Source organism: Myotis yumanensis, unplaced genomic scaffold (assembly GCF_028538775.1).
Source record: "Myotis yumanensis isolate MYYU_CA2020_CCGP unplaced genomic scaffold, mMyoYum1.0.hap1 SCAF_8, whole genome shotgun sequence".
Classification (NCBI taxonomy): Eukaryota; Metazoa; Chordata; class Mammalia; order Chiroptera; family Vespertilionidae; genus Myotis; species Myotis yumanensis.
Window position 1 is genome coordinate 37,049,943 of NW_027223759.1, and position 25,527 is coordinate 37,075,469.

Genomic DNA, 25,527 nt, shown 5'->3' on the forward strand with positions numbered 1-25,527 from the left:
CTCCCACCTCTGTGGCAGTGCTAAGGATGTCCAACTGACTGCTTAGGCCCACTCCCCACCTAAGCAGTTAATCGGACATCCCCCAAGGGCTCCCAGACTGCGAGAGGATGCAGGCTGGGCTGAGAGAGTCCCCCCACCCCAGTGCACGAATTTCACGCACTGGGCCTCTAGTGATATTATAGTGCTGAAGAATAAGACAAAATGATCAGGCCTTCACCACACTATTGTCTGTGTCCATGGGTTATGCAAAATGCTCAAAGTCGCTAATCATCAGAGAGATGCAAATTAAAATGACAATGAGGTACCACTCCACACCTGTCAGCATGTCCACCATCAACAAATCAACAAATGACAAGAGCTAGTGAGGATGTGGAGAAAAGGTGACCCTATTACACTGCTGGTGGGAATGCAGACTGGTGCAGCCATTATGGAAAACAGTATGGAGTTTCCTCAAAAAATTAAAAATAGAACTGCCATTTGACCCAGTGATCCCACTTCCAGGAGTGCTATATCCTAAGAAACTAGAAATACCAATCAGAAAGAATATATGCTCCCCTATATTCATAGCAGTGTGATTTACAATAGCTAAAATCTGGAAACAGCCCAAGTGCCCATCAGTAGGTGCATAGATAGAAAAGCTGTGGTTCGTTTACACCATGGAATACTATGCAGCTGCAAAAAAGAAGGATCTCTTACCCTTTGAGACAGCATGGAGGGACCTGGAGAGTATTATGCTAAGTGAAATAAGCCAGTCAGAGAAAAATAAATATCACGTGATCTCACTCATATGTGGAATCTAATGAACAAAATAAACAGGTCAACAAAATAGATATAGAGATATAGAAGCATGGAACAGACTAACGAATCTCAGAGGGAAGGCATAGGTGGGTGGAGAAACAGATTAACCAAAGAACTTATATGATAAAAATATTCTTTATCTTGATCTGATTAATAGCTATATGGGTGTATGCATTTGTTAAAATTCAATGCAGCATACATTAGTGCATTTTACTATAAGTAAATTTTACCTCAATAAAGTACTATTAACATAAAATCCATATAAGATATTTCTTTCATTTTTCCATAAATTGAACTGTATCACGACTTAGCAGCTGTTCATTACATGTTTAAAATAATATTTATTCCCTAAAGATAGACACAGGGAAGAATATCCTATTAGATTTTACTTTGGATTAGAGCAGTATGTGGAAATGCAATGAAGTTGATTGCTGAACCGAGGTAATATAATAAGGCTTTAAAAAGCAAAAATAACATTTGCTCAATTTAGCTGAAAAAACAAACCTCAAATATTGTAATAAAGGTCTCAATTCATAGTTATTTGAACTCTGTAAACGGGAATTACTTAAGATTGAGAGGACTAACTCTATATTAATAAGAAAAGGAAATTTAGTTTACTCCTTTAAGATTTATGTCCTTGGAAAGTTTTAAACTGCCTTTCACAAGGTGTCTGGATCCAAGAGTTGTTCACGATCAACAAAATATAAAGTCAATGCAATTTGCCTGTTTTTCTCTCATGAAATCTCGAAGTGTGATGTTTTGTGATGAATTCCAAAGAGGTCAATTGACAAAAAAAAAAAGTAGGCTTCATAGTCTTTTGGAATACAATGTTTCTACTTAATTCCAAGCACATAGAAAAGAGGTGAAAGAAAAGGGAAGTGCAGACAACTGCTCACTCCTTCATACCACGTCCTTGGCATAGAACACGCCTGGTATGAGGAGGTGGTCATTCCATTTGTGGTGAATGGTCAGGTGGATGAAGTCTCAGTGCTGGGGATCTGGGAAAACAATTGTACCACATACTAAAAAAGAAAGTTGTGAGAAGGAAATTTTTAATGAAAAGTTTACTTTGTTTCTTAAATATGTTGTATTTGGAGCGCAAATAGACTGCCCAGGTGGACGTGTTTGAAGTGTGGTACTCTACCTGGGAGAGTGATCAGAACAAGTCGTAGGTGATGAGCCTATGCAGCTGGATGGACCCTGATAGGAAGAGATCATTGTAAGGAGAAAGGAGCAGGGGCCAAGCACAGAGCCTCGGGGAATGCCCACCGCTGGGCAGCAGGAGAACCAGGACAATACGGGTAGCTGCCCAGGGAGGAAAACTACTGCAAAACAACAACAAATAGATATGCCACTATAAAAATAACGTTTTTTATTTATCCTAATTTTGTCTCCAATAAAAGGGTAGATGTTTTCCCAAGTCAATTCAGCCTCTGTGGTCAGCAAACATTTGCACCAAAGCGGGGAACCAACCAGATTCCTTCCCAAAATCAGTAGGAAGCCCAAAGGGCAGAAAGAAATTGGAAGGAAAGAGAGAACGGGTCTATACTACCCACGCTAGGCTGGCAGAGGCCATCCCCCCTGGGTGCCTGGCAGGTGCAGGTGACCAGGAACCTTCAGTTCCTCAGCGGCTGCCACTCGGCTGCCCAGAGGAGCTTCTCTGAAGGACCTTTGAAACAGGGCCAGGAAGAGGGTAGTGAAAACACTGGAGTGCTTACCCAGCTTACCCTGGGGGCTACCACTAATGCCCTCATTTGAAAACACAGTGGTGGGCAAAAGTAGGTTTACAGTTGCTCCTATAGAAAATGCAACGATTAATAAATTAATAATAATACAAGAATAAACTCTGTGTTTCATGTCATCACAACTGTAAACCTACTTTTATCACAAGGGAACCCCGAGGTCACTATAATCTGATTTTATATTAGGAGGCAGATCCAGAGAAGTTATGTAATTTGGTCATGATCATATAATTAATTAGTGTCAGAAATTACCAACTCTATCTCCTCTCTGGGAAATTTGTGTTTTTCAACTATAAAAGCTCATAAATTGGTCACCGTCACAAAGTAGAAGACTCTGGGGATTCTTTTTCAGGATTACTTTAATAAAAAATATATCTTTTAATTGCATCATTTGATTACCTGCCTCAATTTTCTATGTTGATTTGACAGACCTAGTGATTCAATGGAATAGAACTAAAATTGTTTTTCTCCACATTCCAAGTTATGGAAACAAGAGAGAATGTTCTCCTTATTATGATAGTGAGTTTACACTATCATAGTGAGTTGCTCAGACAGAATTATTATTTCCAAAAAAAGAAAAAGAAAATTGTTAAGTTTAGAGGCACAGGATAAATTAACCAGAGTGAAAGCATTCCTTTTCCAAATTTCAGACAGAAACAGCTTGACACTTTTGAAAGACGGGTTATGTGGATTACAATGTTTTTATGTCTTCCTCATTTCCTGTTTTATCATAATCAACCTCAGCTGTTACATTACTCCAAAGAATAGCATTTTGACAAATTATATTTTCTTTTCAGAACGTGCGAATACAAACAGAATGAGTTTGGTTTTGTTTGCTGGCTTTTCATCACTCCCATTATGCCGGAGAACAGGAAAACATTATGAAAGAGGAATAGTAAAGACTGAAGCCAGGAACGTTACATTCGTTCTAGATAACCTGACACATTGAACTATTTCTGTGTATTATGTGTAGTGTTGCCGATGTCTTCTCTGTTTCACACGCTGAAGTGCTATGTTATTCTAACCACAGCTTCAGGACAAATTGATAGCACATGCACACACACGGCCAAAAGTTTTGACTTACCCAACGTACTGTGTATTATACAAGTGAGCTTTTTGGTTTGTTTTGACCAAATACAATAGTGGGCGCAATCTTTAAAACAGAACTATTGCTGAACACTAATGAGTTTTTAAAAGATAAATGTTTGTTGGGGCGCCTTTGGTAGACATTATCTCAGTTCAAACACTTCTCACTCTGCTAAGAGTCAGTGGAAATCAACAGAGAAAATTGGTCCAATCTAAAGAAAATAGATGTTTCGAACCTGTTTACAAACTTAGTAAAATTAATTTTAATTTGTAATATTTATACGTGTTATAAATATTATTTTATGTTCTGCTTCCACATATAAAACACCCTACCAGGCAGTACATACAGACCCAAATCAATGAATTACTAGAAGAAAATGAATAGAAGTATATAATAATTAATTACAGTTATGATGTTCTTAAAGAAACAAATGCAGCATGAGTTGTATTAACAAGAACTGGAAACAACCCAAAACTCCAGAAACATGGAATGATTAAAGTGTCATATATTTATATGATAGACTACAATGGAAATTTGAAAATACTGCTCTACAGCATAATAAATAGCAAAGGAAACCACAAACACAAACGCACAAATTACACGCAGACCATAGGATGCCATTCATAAAAGTTTAAAATCAGGCAAAAGTTAATATATGCTGCCAGAATTCCTGCCAGTGGTTATCTTCAGGAAGAAGCATGGAAGTTATGATTTGGAAGAGGCACAGGGAGGCGTCTGGAGTGGTGGTAATGGCTATATCTTGATCTGTGTGGTGGTTACATAAGAGTGTTTACTTTGTGGAAAGGCACTGAGCTGCATGCTTTTATGATTTATGATCTCTCTGCGTATATGTCATACTTCATTTAAAAGTTTATTTTATGATAAGACGGAGTAAGTAGATTCCATCATGTCTTTCCCGCTGAATAGAGTTATAAAACCTAAACAAAATGCATGAAGCAGCTACTTAAGGACTCTGAAAAGTAAATAGTAGCAGGAAGATGGAGAAGACGACCAGTACCATCAAACTGGTCATGGATTCATCATTTTCCCTTCTGCTAGGCCCCAGCTGAGGGGCTAATTAAAGCTCAATCATCAGGTCCCAGCAAAGCACATTTAAAAGAGCCTAAATAATCAATTGCTATTCTTATTGTGTTTGCAAATAATCAGGCCAAACTGAAACTGGACTTAATACAGTAAATAAATTGGTCTTAATTTGGCTCTTTAATGAAAATGAGGGTGATTTTAGGGGGGAATTATGTTTTAAAGGACTCTATAACACAATTGTAAATAGTAGACTCTAGTTCAATTAAAAGCTTTATTTTTCACTTATGAAGATTTGTAACACAGTTTGTCTCCACCAGGTTACAAGCCCTCTTTGTATTCAGGAGATACCACCTCTAGACACCATCACCATTTCCTTCTGGGCCCAGGTCTCATGGTCCCTGTGACAGAGAGCAAGGGTGTCTTGGCTCTGAAGGAAAACTTTGCCCCTCTTCAGCAGGAACAGCTACAGAAGAGACCTGAGCCCTTTTTCTCTGAAAGAATTCAGAACCAAGATCCTTAGGGGGAGAGGGGGTTAGGCAGTTAGACATGAGCGAAGCAAGGATGATGGGCCAGGTACAGAAAGTCACCAGGGTGGAAAGCCCTGAGTGCCTACCACAGGACAATTGTAGGGTGACCTTCCCTCCCCTAGCACATCGCTGGTCATGCAGTTTGGACACCCTGACTTGTCCTCCCTAGAGATAACATCTAGGCCTCAGCTGTACTTCAGCTCTGGGCCCAGAAAAGCAGCAAAACCAGACAAACAACGCCAGGCGCCCAGGCTGACCTCAGGACCAGCTGCACTGAATAATGACCGTCGGGATCCTGACCCTGAAAGGACACACCTGGAAAGCTGATGAACTTTCTATTGAGATCTTCCACTGGGACCTCCCCTAAAATCTCCAACCTTAAAACCCTTAGCACAGAGGACCCTGCTCTCCCTCCTGGGAGCACACCAGCGCCTCTCCCTTCTCCCCTCCCCTCCCCATCCTCCTAGGTGTGTCACCTTTACCCTCCACTTCCAAGCTCCAAGGGCCCTTCCTTTACTTCTATAACTTATTTCCTAAGCCCATTTCTTCCATGAATTACTTCTACCTCTGGGACTTTCCAAATAAATGTTCTTTTACATAAAAAAGTATAGAATTCATAAAATTCATAAAATTTTTCATGACCAAAAGTAAAGGTCAATTTTATTACATGCTAATTTTAAAAATAAAATTAACATAAATAAAAAATAAAGTGTATAAGCTTACTTTAAGATGTAGGGCACAAATGTCCCCAACCAAGACTTCAGTATCTGGGTTACATCAAAGATCTGACTACAAATGAAAACCAGGAAGGTAGTGATGTACTCACCACTGCTCGCCCCTCTACAGTTTCCATTACTAGAATCCATAGGAAAATCTGAAAGGTGATAGAATAAAGTAAGAATCATCACATATTCATTATTACTTCAAGAGTCTATATATATAAAAAGCTAATATGCAAAGTGCCCCCTTGGGAGTTCGACCAGGAGACCGGGAGCTTGATCGCTCACTATGATGTGCGCTGACCACCAGGGGACAGTGTGGAATGAAGAAAGGCCCCAGCCGGCAGCCAGCAGCTGGAAGGCTCCTATCGGCCCTGATCGCCAGCCAGGCCTAGGAACCTTACCCGGGCACGAATTTCATGCACCGGGCCTCTAGTTTCCATATAAAAATCTAATTCAGTTACAGTTATGATTTGGGTAAGAATGCAGGAAGTAGATTCTTATTAGTGCCATGAGGTTGCCACTCTATCATTTATAGGTCAAATAAAGACAAGACCTATTCTTTCATCTGATTGAAAGGTAATTTATTTTTTATGAATCCTCATCAACTGTGCATAAAATTTCAGGATTTAATAAATTTTTTTAGGTTCACCAAATTTGTGAATTATGAGCATCCTACACAATAAAGCCCATGCACATATTAGGCATTTGCCCAACACTTACCTCTTGATGACTAAAAGAGCCAAACACACCTCCTCAATAAATAAATGTCACACTTTAATGGAATACATTTAAATTCTTAGTGCCTAAAGGGGAAAAAACATTCAGAAAGCACTCTCATGCTCTTTGTTAACTATAAACAGTTCTTCAGCAGGATTACTCAAACCAGTGCAAATAGACATGGTAATTGGAACTTACCATTTGCACTTTTCATAATCCCGAAATTCCAGAAAATCGTAATGATAAATGATAACGGAAAGTTCTTCTGTGTTCTAATTAGGAAAGCAGCCTAATGAATAACAGAGGGCCTCAGCAAGGCACCATGCTGAGAGATGCCGTACCTACCTCTATATTTTGATTGACACTTCAACTCAGTACTTTTAAACAAGTTTTATATTTGTATTAACACTTTATGATAAATGAGTTTAATGCCTGTGTTTATCCTAATAGAAAATAATGTTCTTTTTCTATCTTTTCTTCATAGGTCATATCATGAATAAGTTAAACTAGGAGGGTTAATACCAAGTTAGGACAAAAGCACCAAAAATCACAATTAATGAGCCATATACTATTAATTTAATGCCTTTTATTCTATCCAATGACTTCATTCACAATAAATGTATCCAAACAATGTGCCAGTGGTTTTCCCATTCCTGAATAAGTCCAATAATCATGTGATGATATGCATGTGATTTATATGATCTCTTTGTAAATAGAGAAATCCTGTTAACCCACATTTTAAATAATTGTTTAATGTTAAAAGGTTGAAATAAAAATGAAAAATAAAGCTCTTCTCTTGGAAAAGAAAACTCCTTTGGTACAGCTGAATCTAAGAAAGTGGTTTTCTTCTTTCATTCTTATTCACAGAAAAATATTTCTACACTCTTAAGAGTGCTTAAATGTCAATTGTTAGAATTATAAAAAAAAAGAGAAACAATGTTCTAATCATAAATAACTCAAAAGTTGTTTTTAGAAACTTAAAAATTCTAACAAAATCATCCTCAATTAAAATGGTAGGTTTTCTTGGTTGGTTTTATGCCCCAGGTGTCTCGAGTAGGGGTCGTAGAGATTTCCAGAAAGGTCCCAAAGGAGCCGGGAAAGGTAGGGAGGTTTTCCTAGGTAGAGAATAGCTTGTGGAAAGGTAAGGGGGTCAAAAGCCACAGTACGTGGCCGAGGGACCTGCAAGGTTTCCAGCGTGGCTAACACTGTGGTGTAAGCTAAGAGAAGTGAAACTGGAAAGACAAGGAGGGATGAGACCGTGAAGGCTAGAGGCATAGAACAAACATTTTAAGCAGCAGATTTGCATTTCGGGAAGATCGCCCTATTGGAACATGGAGGGACAACACTGGAGGTAAGTGAGTCAGCTTTCATTCTACGGCCATAACCCACGTGACAAACGCTGAGATTCAAACTAAGAAAGTAGCATTAGAGAAAGAGGGATGGGAATGGATTTCAAGCAGATTCGGCGCACTTATACCTATTGAATATCGGGGATGGGAAAGGGAGTGGAAGCAAGACTGACTTGCAGGCCTACAGCTGGAGTGGGGCAGTGCCTCATAACAACAGAGAAAATGCTATGAAAGAATAGGCCTGCGAGGGTAAGGAAATGGCGAGCTTACTCTGGAGCATGCTGAGCCCGAAAGGCTAAGGATTAGATGTGAAAATCTGGAATGCACCTTCTCTGATATCTCAAAAGAAGTAGTTTTATCTTTTGAAATCCCTTATCCAGGGTTGTTTTTTATTCTCTTAAAGTATACAGACAGTCCCCCAACTTACAATGGTTAAACCTTACAGTGATGTCAAAGTATTACACATCCAGTAGCAACTATCCTACAAAGTTTGGATTCTGGTCTTTTTCCAGGCTGGCCATGTGCAGTACGATACCCTCTTGTGATGCTGGGCAGCAGCGAGGAGCCGCAGCTCCCAGTCAGGGGGATGATGTGGGTAAACAACAAACACTACAGTGTACTGCGTTGCCAGCATTTTTTGGACAGTCTGTGCTGAGCACGTTTGCGGCAGGCTGGCCCAGGCTATGATGTTCATTATGCTAAATATAGTAAATGAATGTTCCACTTACACTATTTTCAACTTAGTATGGGTTTATCATAACCCCATTGTAAGTTGATGAGCATCTCCATATAAAAGGGCTTTCACGATGATAAAAACAATGCTTTAACTGCAACCTGATGGTCAAAAGAGAGATTCTCTCTAAAATGAGGAATCACTTCTCTCTTCATAAAGAGGAAGTGTAGTGTAGAATGGGTTCTGCTTTGAATCTTCTTTCTTGTAATAGCTTTATGCGTTTGGATACATCACTTAACTTCTCTATTTGCTTCAGCTTTCTTTTCTGAAAAATGGATATAATAGTACCCCCCATGACATAGCTATTATATAATTAACAAATTAATATGAAGACACACTTAAAACAGCACCTAGAACACTGAGGTGTAATTAGTTCTTATTTTATTGCTGCAAATGATCCCTCTCCTGAGGATGATACGTCCTTTCCGCAATCACATTGTTGTTGTTAAATGTTTACACTGTGCTTTACCCTTTATCAGTCACGTGGATATTTCTTTTTGTTCTTCACAATCCTCAATGTTAGTCAAATGACTTGCTTAAAGTAAAACATTAATGGCAAATCTGGAATTCCAACTAACGGCCTATAACTCTAGAGCTGTGATTTTCTTCAAATTGAGGAAAACAGTCAACTCTTAATTATTCTAAGTATATATCTATATGGTGACTCTTGATCTCCTCTTCTTATACATCCAGTAAAAGGAGAATGGCCAAATATAACAGTCAATTTTGCTACTTATAGCAACAACTATTTGGAAGTTTGTCAGGAACAAAATTAAAATGAATTATTAAAATAAGATTTGGGGACCACTGATAATTGGATTAACTGTAAATTAAATAACACTGAGATATTCTTCCCTACCCCATTCAGAGCGTCTGTCATGATTTTACATGATGAAGGATTCTTAAAATCGTGTTTTCTCTCCAGTTTTAATCTAAAATTTCCATTTCTCCTTTCCAATCCATTTTCCTCCTATCACACTAAATAAGTCTTCCTTCTGAGTGTTTGGCCCCTCAAATATTTGTAGACCAGGGCTGAAGAAAAGGCTGCCTGTTCCTCAGAGAGTGGAGAAATGATTAAACAGCAGTTCATGCATGTGAAAGTTGGCCCAGCTCTGCCAGGCGAGACAGGGCCTGGAGAAATGTGTTGAGCAAGAGCTGGGGTGACAAGTTAACACCACTACGGAGACCAGCAATGACTGAGGAGTGATTATAAAGCCCTTGGCATGGCACGCCATGGGTGTTGTATAAATAGCTGTTAAATATCATACCGTAAATTTTCTTAAATACATGAGTGCTCTGCTTCTGATAAACCATCGGTAACTAACAAACAGCCACCAGGCTCATTCTCTTCCTGTTGCTCCCAAAGGAATGTGTTCTCGAGCCTGAGGTCCAGGTGGATTTGTATAAAATGAAAAATTATTAAGCTTCTATGTTCAGAAGAAGATCTGCTTCCCCAGGTAGGTCCTACTGTGAAGCCTGTTTTCCAGAGCTGACCTGACTGACCGAAGCTCTAGGCTAGGGTGAACCTTCAGTGACCAACATACCATTTCAAAAAACAAATGAACACACACAAGAAGTATCAATTTTCTATAACAATGGTAATCATAGTAGAACAGCTACAGCAGCAGCAACAACTTGTTAAGAGCCATGAACCAGGTGGTACATCTGCTGTTTAATTTCATTTTCACATGCCTGTCGGAGGTAGACAGCACTGTCCCCCTGATACAGGTCAGAAAACTGAATCAGAGAGGTTATATAATTTCCTTCTGATAACAGTTGACATGAAGCAGAATGAAGATTCAACAACTGGTCTGTCCATACCCTTTACTCACCATACAATATTAATTAGCCGGCTGAATGACTAACTTGAACTGATAAAATTCTCATATAGTAAAAGTAAGATGTGGAAAAGGAATAAATTTAATGTGAATTTATTAGTAATGGTCAAGATATAATATTTGTTATAAATATATGTTTTGCCCTTAGTATTTCAAAAGCAACAAGCAGTTTGAAGCAATACTCCGTTTCAGTAAGACTTGGCTCTGTGAGATGTTCTAAACGTGTTTGCGGAGTCATACTGTATGTGCTGCGAGGAAGCAGAGCCATGTGAATGGCAGGATTTGAAAACTCTTCTTGGCCTGAAGGAATGTGGAAGGTGGCCCCGTTTTTATTCAGGAAGACCTTATTTTTATAGTCAGCTGGATTCTAGCTAGAGGACATAAGGACTCTGTTTATACCTGGAGGAAGGGGGGGGGGGGGCAAGCCCAGCTCCGTGAACTATCATCTCCCACTGAACCGAGGAGTGTATTTGCATCGTAAATTAAACTGGCCACATGTGGTAGTTCCTAAGTAATTCCAGGTGCCTGACAGTTTGACCCAGGATGGGGAATGTACTTTTCAGCAAACTGGCCTTGGAAACCAAGGGGACCCTTCAGGCTAGAATCCACCCCTCCATGCCCCGTTCCCACGTCCCCTCCGGCTCCCTCCTGCCACAACAGTCTGAATCACACTGAAGGTAAAGGCAGCGGGGGAAGGGAGATCTTTACCAAAATATGGTTCCAACTGCCACCTACCCCTACTTATTTTTCTAGCAAGGATTGCGTCAGCAAAGCAGATAGAGTGGCATTTTAAGGTAGCTCAGAAATCAGGTCCATGGACTGGCAAATTGTTTCCATGCATGTCCTATGTACGTGAGAGCTCCAATGAGGCAATTGTTCTGTGTCTGGTCCACAATGATAGGTAATTCGGGGACACTAAAGGAAACTGCTCTGAGAGCCATCAACCTGGCCAAACCTCTCTCATTTGAGGGCCATCTCTGAGAGGCTTCAGAGCAAGTCTTCTCCTTTAAGGGGAGGACTGCATTTCACAGGAATCACAGGCACCTCACTCCTAGCCCCTGGCCTGAGAGGAGCATCAGCATTTAACAGATTCTAAGTACTTGGCAGCCCAGGGCAGCAGCTCACCCAGTTCTTCCAGCGTCTGTACAGTGTGTGACAGTACTGAGTGCAAAGGCTCCAGAGTGCGCTTTTAGCCCAAAGATTAATTACAAATTCATTTCTTTCTGATTATTTTATACAAGCAGTTCCTGGTTCTTGATCAAAGTCAAGAAAACCATAGGTATATTCAAAGAGTGATACACTAAGTGAAGTGACCATCAAAAGCTCTTGAAATCTTTCTGTTCAGTTTTGGTTTTGTGGCTATTCATACAAATACTTTCCCCCTCCCCACTCACTTTATATTAAACGGGTAATGTACACAAAGAGCACATTTTTTTTCAAATCAGTTATCTGACACCCAGGAACTATTACCTAGAAATGGACTGAGGACATGAGCTTAGGCTGAGCACGTTGAGAGGCAAAAGAAAAACTTTATGCCCAAGAAAAGAACAGAAAAGGAGGCAATCGAGTCTTCACAACCAAGAACAGAGCTGACCTGGGGAGGGTATGAAAGAAGACCAATCATAAAAGATTGGGTTTATTTTTTAAAGGATACGAAGGGTGACGTTTAAGTTTGGGTTAACTGGCAGGAGCGATACTGAGTTGGCATTAAATGGACCACAAGGAACACCAGGTTCAGTTGGGGTCTTAAGAGTTATGACTGTCATACTGAGACCAAACACCAGTGAGAAAACAGCTTGTGTTTGGTTCTATTAAATGTAGAACAGCAATAAAGCTTTACGGTAGGGAAAGGCTGAAATCAATGTGTGGTTGATGTACACACACAAAGAGCATGAAATAAGGTACTAAAGACAAATTACTCGCAGAAGGTAAGAGTGGGGTAAGAGGTGAGATTAAAAATAACATTACATGAGTGTGTGATGACACGCCTTAAATATAACTCCTTTCACCCCTATGTCATTTACAAAATGACTCGGAGGCAGATGGGAATGTGAAAAGCACCCAGCAATGTCACTCCGCCAGCTCTGTGGCAGGAGCAAGTCGCAGGAGCTCATCAGCAGTGCATAGCAATGTTTCACAGCTGTTTCAGTCCGGAATGGAAGGGCAATTTATCTCATTGAAAGGTGAGGGAAATTTAAGGTGAAGGTAATTGCTCAAATTGGATTTTGAGCAAACACATACCCCTAACGTCTGTGGGTCCGAGTAAGGTTACTGAAATTATCTGGGCATTGTTAATGACTAGAAGAAAATGGTGCTTCAGTTTTCTGTTTACACCATTCAATGTTGACAAGCATCTCTAAAACATTACAGACTGAGAAAACGGATGGTTGAGAAAGCGAGGGAACCGGCCAAGAAAGCTCAGTGACTGTAAACAAATAAGCATTTTAAAAAAGCATCACTACACAAGACCTGGACACTTCCACGTGCAAGGAGTGGAAAGTGAGGGGTGCGTTTGGAGTAGAAGTGAGATGGGAGTGGAGGAACCAGTGTGTTTTGGAGAAGCACATCATCTGTTGGAAGACAGTGCAGCAGTTGGGAAGGGTGATGAGGGGAAAGAAACGGAGGTTTAGAGAAGTGGTCGGAACAGAAAAGACAGGATTCGAGAGTAAAGGACTCCGAGTGGCTGGCTGTGAGGCAGGGAGGGAGGCTCGCGGCGTCAGGACTCACCGGCGCCGTCGGCAGTGACGATCGCCTCGGGAGAGATGCACACGCCGCGGTCATACACCGGCAGCTCCTCGCAGGCCAGGCTCTCGGGCCACGAGTGGCGGTACTTGATGAGGATGGGCTCACAGCCCTGCCGGGCCCGCTCGCACACCGACTTGCAGGGCTTGATGGGCTCGTGCTGGAAGTCAATGGTGCAGATGGGCGCGTACATCGCGCAGAGGAAGAAGAGCAGGTCGGGGCTGCAGTGGGTGCCCAGCAGACCTTCGAACTGCTCGATGGCCAGGATGGCGTTGGCCTGGGTGCTGTGGTGCAGGTGGTTGGGCATCTTCGTCATGTTCCAGGGCAGGGACTTGCACAGGGGGATGCGGACAGGCTCGCAGGCTGCAGCCCGGGCTCCGGGCACGCGGAGCAGGCAGAGCGCAGCCAGGGCGAGCAGCCCGGCCCGCAGCAGCAGCCTCCCTCCCGGGCGGCCGCAGACCATGATCCCGGCGGGACGGGGCAGGGAGCAGCTGCGCCGAGCACGCCGAGAGGCCGGCTCCGGCGTCTCCTCCTCCCCCCTGGAACTGGACGCGGCGACCTGGGAGCCTCTCCTCCCCCCCGGCAATCTCCCGGCTTCCGAGGATCAAATTCCCCCAATGGGGTCCCACGAGCTCCACCGAGCTCCCGCCGCCCTGGCTGCCCTTCCCGTCGTCTAAGCCTCGCGGGGCAGCGGCACCTATTTATTTCCCGTCCCCTCTGGCAAAACTTCAGACTCCGCAGATGAACCCGATGAGAGGAAGCGAGGGAGAAAGAAAAACAACAGTAGAACTCAACGGAGGTCGCTGGTGCTCCGGGGTGGCGCGTCCCCTGGCTACAGAAAGGTGCTAAAAGAAGCATGAAAGTCTCCGCAGGGAGGAGGAGGGCGTGCGGAGGCCGAGCAGGGAAGGGAAACCAAAGAGAAAAGTCCCCCGGGGGGCGGGGCGGTGTGCAGCAAGGGTTTGCAGGTCTTGCAAGCTGAGCCAAAAGATCCACTTTTCGCTGGGAGCTGCCGCGGCTGCAGCGCCCGCAGCCGGCAGGAGGGCCGGCCGGGAGGAGCCTCGACGGGAGGTCTGCGCCCGGGACCCGCGGGTCTCCGCCTTCCTACCTCCAGGCCAGGGGGGCAGCTCCGCCCCCGGTGCAGACCCAGCCCTCCAACGCCGGCCCCCCTCCCTAGGAAGGAAAGGAGCGAGAGAAAGACGGGCTGTGGGTTGGAAGCGGAGGGGAGGGGGAGCCTGGAGCAGTAAGGACGCGATAAACCGAGACGGCTCCGACTGGAGACCTGCACGTCTACCCCACCCCCACTCTGCGGAGCCTCCCGGGCTGGCCCCGATGGAGAGCCCCCAGCCCCTGACTGAAGAGCCACCCCAACTCCCAACTGAGGAGTCTCCCCAGTTCCGCACTTGGGAACCCACCCAGCCCCAATCTCCCTGGTAACGGAAGCTACAGCGTTATCGGTGGGAGCACCACAGTTCTGCAGAAAGTCAGACAGGAAGGGGAAGGACTGAAGCAGTGTCACTTTGAAGGTCCAAGTCGCAGAAAACATGGACCCTTGTGGCAATGGTGGAGCCTTAACCAGAGCTCCTGGCTACAGCGGTCTGCACTTTAGATAATTAGGTGGAAGGAAATTGCCTTTCATTTAAAAAAAAAAAAAAAAAGGACGAAGAAGAAATGCTGAAAACAATTGCAAATAGGCCACCAGAAGCAAAAAAATAAAAATTTTTTCTTTCATTTTTCTTTCTTTGCCCTGCAGACAAAACCTTTGAGTTTTGCTTTTTTTTTTAATCTTAAGAAGGAAAACTAATTGCTTTAAAGCACTTGAACATAAAATGGCACTTAATATTTAACTCTCCTCACCAACAATTTCACCTAACACTTGAGGGAAACGGGTAGGAAAACTACACCACAAATAATAAGGGTGATGATGGTGACAGCAATAAAATCCTTCCCATCCAAATGAGCTCAGGCTAGAGAGGAAAATAGAAAACAGACCCCCTCCGGGCCTCCTCCTGCCACTAATGAGCCGCCTCCCCCACCCCCTCCAGGGCGTGTGGTAAATGGAATGACCGGCAGAGGCCCGCACCCTGCCCTCTCAATGGGAAATCGCAGAGCAAAGGGACTGCAGGCTGTCAGAAAACACAGCCCTCATTGAGAGGCGAAGGAAACAAAGCCCAAAACAAAACAGGAAGTCACCTTTGCTCTCCATCATTGAGATATTTCACTGCTGAAATCCATCCTTTCTCCGCCGATAATAAGCAGGAAAAGGACGCCGCCACTTTAGAGCACACAGTGAGATGTCGGTTGCCATTCTCCAGCCCTGACTTGACAGCACTTATGAAACCTCGATGCTAACTTGAGATTATGAGATTTTATCTCTAAAATGACGATAATCAGCAATGTGTGCCTGCAGTAACATTTTTCGATCCCCACTTAGGGGGATCGAAACAAAACAAAACTGACGGTAGGTAGGGAGTCAGTCCGTGTACAAACTGCCTGGTCTACAATCGTTGTCATTTAAAAAAAATAAGAAAGTCAAAAATTATTTAGCAAGTAAAATTGAAGTGGAAAAATTTTAAAACAGTCAATATTCGAGCATTTGGGGCCTATTCTGTATTAAGGAAATGTAGGTGGGATTTTTAATAAATTAGAAGGAAGAAGTGAGGGGTAGATAGAATAGATTCTTTGCTAAAACATTTTCCTGCTATCTTAAATCTTCACAGTGTAAGAAGAAATGTAGATAGTTGGAGAGCCAGTGTCTTAATGGTTCTCCAACTGTCTACAATGAAGTTCGTTTTTCTTCCCCTTTACAAAAGTCAGCTATCCCCTTTGTCTAACATATTCCCTCACAACTTTTCTCTAACCCAAAACTGTCTTTACCAAAACTCAAAATAAGTTTCAGTGCCTCCCAGAGGTCTTTTTGGCCATTTTTCTAGCAAGTGTCCCTTGAACGTTCATTTTTGCAAACCGTTCTTTAGCACGTGGCAATTGATTGCTTCAGAAAAAAATTTTTTCATTACTCAACTGGATGTGCGCTGCCTTCCTTAAGAGCATGTATGACTTCTTAAAGAAGAGAATTCTTCTTCTATTTCTTTTGAAATAGGCATTTGAGAAATGTTGGCTGGTGGCACTTAAAAATGCAGTATTTTAAATATTAAGTATACATGTCTTAGAGATGTAAAATCTAATTGAGTAAATAGTGATAGTTAAGTTTGAAAAGTAACCTGTATGGTCCTGGCTGGTGTGCTCAGTGGTTAGAGTGTCAGCATGTGCACTCAGGTTCGATACCCAATCAAGGGCAGTGCCTGGGTTTCAGGTTTGAACTCCGCCCCTGATCTGGGCGAGTGCGGGAAGCAACCAATCGATGTCTCTCACATCGATGTTTCTCCCTCTCCCTTCTGCTCTCTCTAAAAATCAATGAAAAAAATATCTTCACTCCTTGGGTGAGGACTTAAAAAAAAAAAGCTGTATGATCATGAAGGAAACACAAATTAGACACGTCAAAATGAGTGCCTTCAAACAAGCCCACATTTGGAGAAAACCGAGGGAAGGGTAAAACCTGGTGCCCCAGAGGAAATGGGTCACAGGGAATTTGTTTCTCTGGGGCTCCAGTGCATACGGTTCCGTTTAACTGACAGAACACTGATCTCTGTGACTTGCACATGGGTTAAATGAAAGATAGCTGATTGCTTTAGTATGGCCCCATATCTGGTGAAGAAATTTCAAAGTACATAGTGGGCAGACAACACACAAAGGGCTTGGAAGATTGGGGTTTTTTAATGAGATTTTGATGGGCATAGCTATAGTGATCGTTTAGAACTCATCTTTTAGAACTGAGAATGAAAAATCAGTGAGTTTTATGCGCTGGGTTTTATATTTGAGAAAGTTGTCAAGGTGGCAAATGCAAATTATTAGTATAACAACATCCCACTGACAAAATATTTTATGGAGACTAGATTCCAGGACCTCAAACGGCTCTCCAAGGCACATCCAGAGGGCCTCTCTCCAGGACACTTCCAGCGTAAGAGAAGAGCTTTGGCACAGCACCCGCTGAGCAGCTGCTTGGGACTGTGGGTCAATCCCGGCCTCCACAGCCGCTTAGGGAGTGTGCGCAGACCCAGTCATGACCGACTGCCCTTCTGAGAATGTATGGTAGCACCATGGTCAGTGGCAGTTCATTTAACTTCCTAACAAAAGCTCCTGTAGCAACGCCAGGATCCGTCAGAAGGACTGTGGCCAGTGCCATTCTGTACCAACTGAGGACCGGCCATAGGTACTCAGGGAGCAAAGGAACTGGTGTTTATCGAGTAGCTACTATACGTGAGGCACATGAACTGCACGATGCTTTGCCAGAGGTATTCGTTCCAAAGATGAAGAAACGAAGTGGGATGAAAAGCCCAGAGGGATGAACTCCTTCCCCACAGCTCGCCCAGCTAGCTTTAGGCCCGCTCTCTTCACAGTTCCGACAAACAATGCTTCCTGGGCAGAAAGGAGCTGGGAACGGAAAGGACCAGGGTTTTCTGTGAGCCTGGGTCTCCGCCGGAACCCCAACCACACTGATTGTCAGGGACTGGCTGTGCCTGCCCAGGAATAGGATGCACAACCTTGCACTCCACATGGGAGGCCTTCCTGCTTCATGGCCTTCACCTAAGCTATCCTGTGGACCTAGCAATTCTTCAAATTCCACCTGTTAGCGATATCCACATGAGGGCAGTGAGTCTCCAACTGTAGAGTGCCACAGAGCCCCTTGCAGGGCTTCGGAGAACACAGATGGCCAGGCCCCGTCCAGTTTCTGGGACAGTGGGCCTGGGGTGGGGCCTGAGAAACTACATTTAATACTTCTCACATGATGCTGCTACAGCTGTTCAGGGACAACACATTGACACTCACCCTTTCGAAGTAGATATTAAGCCCTGCATCACCCTTAGTAAACTCTTAACGTGTTATAAAGATTTCATGACTTTATACCCTATTTATCTCTTTTAACAAGGAATTTAGAAACAAAATTTTAATAAAGTAGCCTAATAGCTAAGTGACACTCTAATGGCGTTGGGGGAGAAGGGAGAGAGAGAGAGAACAGATGCGTCTCTTAGTTACTCAGAGGCCATCCTCAGAGCCCCAATGAGACTTGACAAGGAAATCAGCTGTCTCCCTGGCCCCAATGTACTTTCCTAAGGAAAATAGCAACACTCCAACCTCATTGCAACAAAAGTACAATAGATCCAGCATCAAAGAAGTTCCAGAAAGAAGCATAGTATCTTAGCAATGGAATGAACCTTAGCAATCTAGTCCACCCACCTGTTCCCCGTCCCTAACCTACCACCCTCCATATTTTAATTTGAAAAGAAAACACAGAGATAAAATTTCTTATGCAAAGTCATGAGTCAGTTAGTGGCAGTCAATGGTGCCCAGTTCAATGTCTTTATACCATCCTTCTTCTCTTTTGGAAGTGTGTGGTTTTCTTGTATTTGGAAACACCAAGTGCCTGTATATAATGTATATTATAATTAAACATAATGGTATTCAGTTTACACAAACCCTTAAAATCACCCAAATGTCCCAAACAGCCCAAAAAGATTTAGGACTCTGGAAGGGGAGGTGTGGGACACATCCAGGAAGAACCCACACTGTATCTCTCCCTGTGTCTAATTGAAACCCAGCAGATACTGAATTTTTTCCTAATCTCCCTTTGACAAGATTTTATTACAGACTAGAGGCCCAGTGCACGAAATTCGTGCATGGGGGGTTGTGGGGGGGTGTCCCTCAGCCCGGTCTACACCCTCTCCAATCCAGGATCCCTCTCACAATCCGGAACCACTGGCTCCTAACCGCTCACCTGCCTGCCTGCCTGATGGCCCTAGCTGCTCTCCCCTGCCGGCCTGATCCCCCTAACTGCTCTCCCCTCCTGGCATGATCGCCCTAACTGCCTAACTGCTCTCCTCTGCCAGTCTGATCCCCTTAACTGCTGGCCTGATCACCCTACCTAACTGCTCTCCCCTGCTGGCCTGATCCCCCTAACTGCCTATCTTCTCTCCTTTCCCCCTGCCCCCCGGCCCAATCGCCCTAACAGCCTATCTGCGCTCCCCTCCTGGCCTGATCCCCCTAACTGCCTATCTGCTCTCCCTTCCTCTCTGCACCTTTCGGACCCCTGGCACAGGTGTGCTGAGAGCTCTCCGCTGCAGCCCTGCCCCCTCCCTGATTGGTCATTATGTGATGGTGTCCTGGCCAATTTGCATATTCCTCTATTATTAGTATAGATGATTTCTAGAATACCCTTTCTACTTTAGGCTAGACCTACATGTTTTGCTACATCTTTCATCTTAACAGATCTTTGAAAGCTTTGTTTTATTTCTCAGTTCCCCCTCTTACAGTGACAAAGGAGAAATCAAGAGGCACACAGGTCAATCCAACTTTGGCTTTAGGCCTAAATTATAATATAAACGACTGAGCAACTGACTTTTGCCATCAAGGCCAAATGAGAAAATGGTCTTAAAATGATCCCCACAAGATTAGAAATCCTGTTGTTGTTTTTTAAAAAAATCAGAAAGAAGCAACAATAACCTGACTAGTCCCCTGTCATTCATGACTTGTTATGAATCGTGCATCTCATGTTTAACCTGAAAGAGGAATCAGTCTCTTCCATGGATGTATTAATAATGAGAACATGAATCTGCCAACTTGGCCACTATATCAATTACTAAAGCCAACAAATGTTTTAAAATCAAAACTTTTCCCTCAGTTTCAAAGAGTAAATGCTCATCTGAATCTCAGAAATAGCTATTGAAAGATTTTTAGGATCAAAGTGAGATACTTCAAAATAAATTACCCCATGTAAAGGGCCTAATTCTCAACAGGGATCCTTCTAGTGCTAACTGGACCTTCCCTGGGCCTAAGCGTATTACCTCTATAACACCAATTAACTAATTTCCCACATGTGGGAATCCTGACATGCTGACCTTGCTAACCAAAGAACATTAATCATCCTATGCGATTTTCCCCCAAGATCCTTTCTAATTGAGGCCCTTGACCTTCCAGATGTCTCACTCTTCCATCACTGGCTAATAACTCCACCTCTGGCTAAAACTCTTTCAATCTTTCTCTCCAGTCTTCCAACATGAAGAACTGGATCATTACAGTGTAACTCCAGCCAGGATTGTGGAAGCCACTCACTGCTAACACCCTACCACTCCTACCAGTCTCCACGTGTTTTGTTTTGTTTTATATCCTTAGTTCTAGGACTTCTGTTCAGCTAGTCTTCAGATGGTTCTCCAGGTTGATTGTTCTGTAATTTAGTTGTAATTTTGATGTAATTATGGGAGGTGGTGAACACAACATTTTCCTACTCCCCCACTTTCACTGGAACTCCTTGACCAGATAAGATATATGATTTGATAGGACTTTACATGTAGGTATTCCAGGAAACGACTCCCTCCACTCTAGTTACCTGTGAAAGGTAGCATGGTACATGGGAAAGATTCCCAGAAAGAGAATTAGGGGAAATGTAATATGGAGTGACATCACTCAGTTATTCCATCTGAGGTGGCAAAGAGAACAGGGACAAGAAATTTGTCATCCTTTCTCGATCTGATAAAGATAAAAACCTGGCCACCGTGAAAACACCACCACCATGAGTATCAACTAAGGCCACCCAGATACTTTCTAAGTACCAAATTATCTATAAATCCTTCATCAAGTTCAGATTTTGACTTTTCACTAGTAATTGCCAAACAAAAACAATTTTAATTTTTAGATATTTTTCAAGTGTAAGTACTAGCACTCTATTTCTTAGATTTTCTATCTTCCCAATTTTGAAGCTAAATTGATTTTAAATTGTAAACAAAATATAAACTGCTTTGAGTGAAAATAGATTATAGGGATTCAAGAGGGCCTTAGAATGGTGTCCATTGGAGCACAGTTATAGTTTTCTATAAACAATATAAATGTTTTAATGTTCTGACAATGATGATGGTGGTGGTGATTAATACAACGACAACACAGCTATTAAGTTCTAGAATACTGTGTTGAACAGGACCAAACTAGACAGGATGAAACTTCTTTTTGGAAGGCATAGAATATAATGTCTGAAAAAAGATTAAAAGAATATTGTTATCCTGGAAAAGGTAATTCATCTATTCATTAACTGAACACTTATTACTCGCATTCTAAATGCCAGACAGTTTAGGTTGTGGAGATAACACAATAAACAAAGTCTGGACCATCATACAACTTACATTCTAATATATTTTCTTTCTACAAAATGGAAAGAACTGTATAATGGTCAGTCCAATATCTTAACTGAGGAAAGACTAAGTTGCAGCATTATAGTACAGCAAAGAAGACTTACCCTAGATCTGAAGGATGTTCTAGGTAAAGGTCGGTAAATTCTTGAAATTAATCCCTTAAAAATTGTTACTGTAGAAAAAGAAAACACCTTTCTCCTCAAAGAATTTAGGTGACACCACCCTGCAAGCCAGACCACAAATGTCACCGTTTTCTTCAGAAAAGCCCTAATCTTAGCATAGAAGGAGGAGGGCGCCCCCCCCCCAGGGGGGCGGGGCTTTGAAAGAAATGGCATGTGGAAAATGATTAAATTAGCATTTTTTATGTTGTATCAAGACTGTTTTTAAAATACTGCTCACATTTCACTGACATATTTTCATGTTGGTATATATTTATTTAGTCACTTTCATATAATAAGAGCCTAAGTGTATATATTTGCCATGAATATTTGTCCCACAGGTGACATACTTAATGTTTCATTTCACCAAATTATAGGTTCATGTTTTCCTTTTATTTTTGTTTCTTGTCCCACATCATTCATGGACATGCTTTTTTGCAGAAAACTGCATTTCCTCTTCCAGATATAACAGTTTTAACCATCAGTACTTGTGAGACCATAATTGCCAGGTTTGCACAGGGCTCACTCAGTAGCACGTCAACTCAGTGGGTGCTGCCTAGTGTTAAAACATCTCGTAAGGTGAAAGGTGAGGTGGGAAACTCCGTAATGCTTCACATCTGTTATGCATTTTGTTTTAGAGTTCTGTTTTTCTCTAAAGAATGGTCAAGCCAACAACAGTATTTAAGAAGAACCAACTAGAAAACCATAAAATTGTAACACCCAATTCCTATTAAGATTTTGACAGCGGAACCAAAGGCAATCAAGAAATTACTTTGCATAGAAAAGAGGTCAATTACATTTACCAAACAAAAGTTAACCAAATCAGTCAGTCAATTGCTTCTCTCCAGCTATTGCTACCTTTAGGAAAACACAGATTTCTAGGTTCTGTTTATGAATAAACTTATTCTATATTTTTAACAAATGTAATGTTCCTTAGGTATTCACACATTCCATAGTTCCAACCTGAGTACAAATTTACTTTTTCTTTCCTGACTATAGAGAATTCAGATTTGTGCCATTCTTTTTTTTTTCATTTCTGCTTTTTGAATGTGTATAATGAATATTACTATTCTATCTCTAAGGCTACTATATGTGATTAAAATAAATTATTAGAAGAAAATGGAGAAAAAATGTTTGTTGGATGCCAAGCATGAAGCTCCCCTCCCCTTCCACCTCAGGTAGGGAGAGAGAACAAAGGAAAGAACGAAAAATGAAAAGAGATGCAGCAAAAACAGGTTGGAAGGATGATAGGTGTGAACTTAACGCGGGGTGGGGGGCGGGGATGAAGGTATTTCCACAGAGAGGAGGAACTGTCCACTCTTCTCCCCAGAACTAAGAACAGGGGAGGGACCTGAGAGGAAAAACAATTTTTCTGAGCTGTGAATTTGAACAAAGAAAGCTTCTGGGCTTTTCTCTCTCCTGTGAAGCTCTCCAAGCCTAGTCTGTGCCCCATGAGGTCACATCTAGGAGTGGCTCAGCCATGCAGGCGAGGCCTGCACTGATCCATTACCTGTGACTAGGTACTTACTTCTTAGTAATCCCGGGGTCAAAAACTGACACGGTTCACCCTAGATCTCAAGCCACATTCTTCAATCAGCTTTGTTAGTAACAAATCATCAGTTTGTCTGCTATAACTTATTGTCCAATTGGTTCCTGATTTGGGTTGGTAAGAGAGGGGTTTGTTTACCAGAGCTTCAACTAGTTTTCTCATATGTGCCATGACCTTCCAACCAAATGTCCTTTTTTCTTGCCTGTTCTTTGCCTATCTGTAAACAAAGATACCCTAGAGCAGTGGTCGGCAAACTCACTAGTCAATAGAGCCAAATACCAACAGTATAACGACTGAAATTTATTTTGAGAGCCAAATTTTTTAAACTTAAACTATATAGGTAGGTCCATTGTTATTAACTTAATTAGGGTACTCCTAAGCTGGCCTTTGCTGAGAACATAGGAAACCATTTGGCAGACTTAATTAAATGAGTGGTCAGAGCAGGTTTTCTTTTTAAGATTATTCTCGTTGCTGCATTGAGAATGGTCTGAGAAGGAATGGACAAGAAAGATTTGGACAGAGCAGTCAGGTGGTGATAGGTAAGAGAGATCATGGTGAACTGAAGTGGTGGTAGCAATAAGATAGAAGGAGTATTGGACAGGTGTGGAAAGTATTTCTAAGGTAGAATTGATAGGTCTTGCTGATGGGTTGAATGATCTTTTACCCTCACTGCATCTACCCCCTTGGGCATTTAACTTTGAAGTGTCCTCTGCCTCTGTCTCTGGACTTGACCATGTGCCTGGCTTTGGGTAATAGAATGAAGCAGAAGTGCAAGTGTGGTGCTTCGATAAGTCTACAACTCGAGAGGCCTTGCTCTTTCTTGTGTTTCTGTCATCTCCATGAGGACAGTCCTGAGGTAGCCTCCCGGCATGGAACAGATACGTGGCAGAGACTTGAAGTGCCCAGTCAGCCCAGTTGAGACTCGTCTAGAATCTCATCCTCTCCTCTAGGGCCTAGAGGATTGAGTGCCACATAAATATAAGATGGAACAGATGCTGTGCTGAATAATCTTTTCTGGCCCCAGAAAACCCCAGACTGAAAGTGCTTTTGAAATACGGTATGTTTTCATAAGGCCAAAATCGTGTTACACTTTTTTAATAATGAGTACTATTTGGGAATCTGATCTGTACTGTGACTGCAGCCACACGGTAGCTAAGATTCTGAAGCACAAACCCTGAAAACCACTGAGCTTCTGTGTGAATCTCCTTGTAATTCAGCACGTATCCTACCACATTTATCATTTACTGCCACTAAGACTCCTGCTGTTGGATTTGCAGCTCCCCACTGGTAGAAGTAATGAATTCTGAGCATGCTCACGTGGGCCCGTGAACCAAGACTCAAGTCAAGATATAAATATGTTCCCCGTGATATAGAATGGTTACAAAGTATTGATGCCTTAGGGGTAAAAATTCCTATGCATTTCAATTATCAATTAGTTTATAAATTGATTCTAAAATCTCCATCTGGGGAATCCTTAACTGATCTCTTCCGATTTCTCCTTTTTTTTTTTAATATCCACATACAGATAACAATAGCATGTAATTCCAAGAGAATGGTGATTAGCATGAAGGCATTTTAAAATCCTTTATTGTTTGGAAGGATTATTTGATTTTCTAATTATTAACATGAGACTGTGTTAGCTTAAATGTGTCCTTCAAAGTGTCTAAGGTAACCACTACAAAAAAAAAGCAAGAGCGTATAACTTTCAAACCAATAAAGGGGAAAATATAAGAGGAGCAGAGAAGATAATAAAACTAAAAACTTCAAAATGTATCTCTGTAGTTGAGAGCAGACATGGCCTGAAAATTATTTATGTTTGCAAATATTCCAGAGAACACATAACCCCTCCACCTTGTGACCATCAAACCCCACTCCCTCACTGGGGAGGTCAGTCTGTTTCTCTTCCCCTCTCTCACCATACATACACATATCTACACTAATAAAAGAGAAACATGGTAATTGGCGTACGACCGCTACCCTTCCCATTGGCTAATCAGCGTATCCTTATGCAAATTAACTGTCAGTCAAGATGGCGGCCGGCAGCCAGGCACTGAAGCGAGCAGGGAGGCTTGCTTCCTCCAGGAACTGCAGACTCCAATGTTCCCCGCCTCACTTGCCGGCCTCTCAACTGCAACCCTAAGCAACTATTGCTATGTTGCAAATAAGAAGCTAAACAAAACCGGCTTTCAGTCAGCCCCCGGACCGCAACATTGTATCCATGTTTTCAGCAGCGAGGCCTCAGAGCTAAAGCTGGCCCAGAATTAAAAAAAAGAAGAAGAAAACAAGG

The 25,527-nt window shown here is 42.3% G+C and overlaps 1 protein-coding gene across 1 annotated transcript in view; it reads right to left on the minus strand.

The window, feature by feature from the left end:
* FRZB (frizzled related protein) overlaps positions 1–14,335 on the minus strand; it is a 28,916-nt gene extending 14,581 nt beyond the window's left edge. The window contains exons 1-2 of the mRNA XM_070423398.1: positions 13,285–14,335; positions 6,025–6,072 (exon numbers count right to left, since the gene is read on the minus strand). Of these exons, the coding sequence (XP_070279499.1) occupies positions 6,025–6,072; positions 13,285–13,762 (526 nt within the window). The 5' untranslated portion in view covers positions 13,763–14,335. The remainder of the gene's footprint in view (positions 1–6,024; positions 6,073–13,284) is intronic.
* Positions 14,336–25,527: the final 11,192 nt, after the last annotated feature.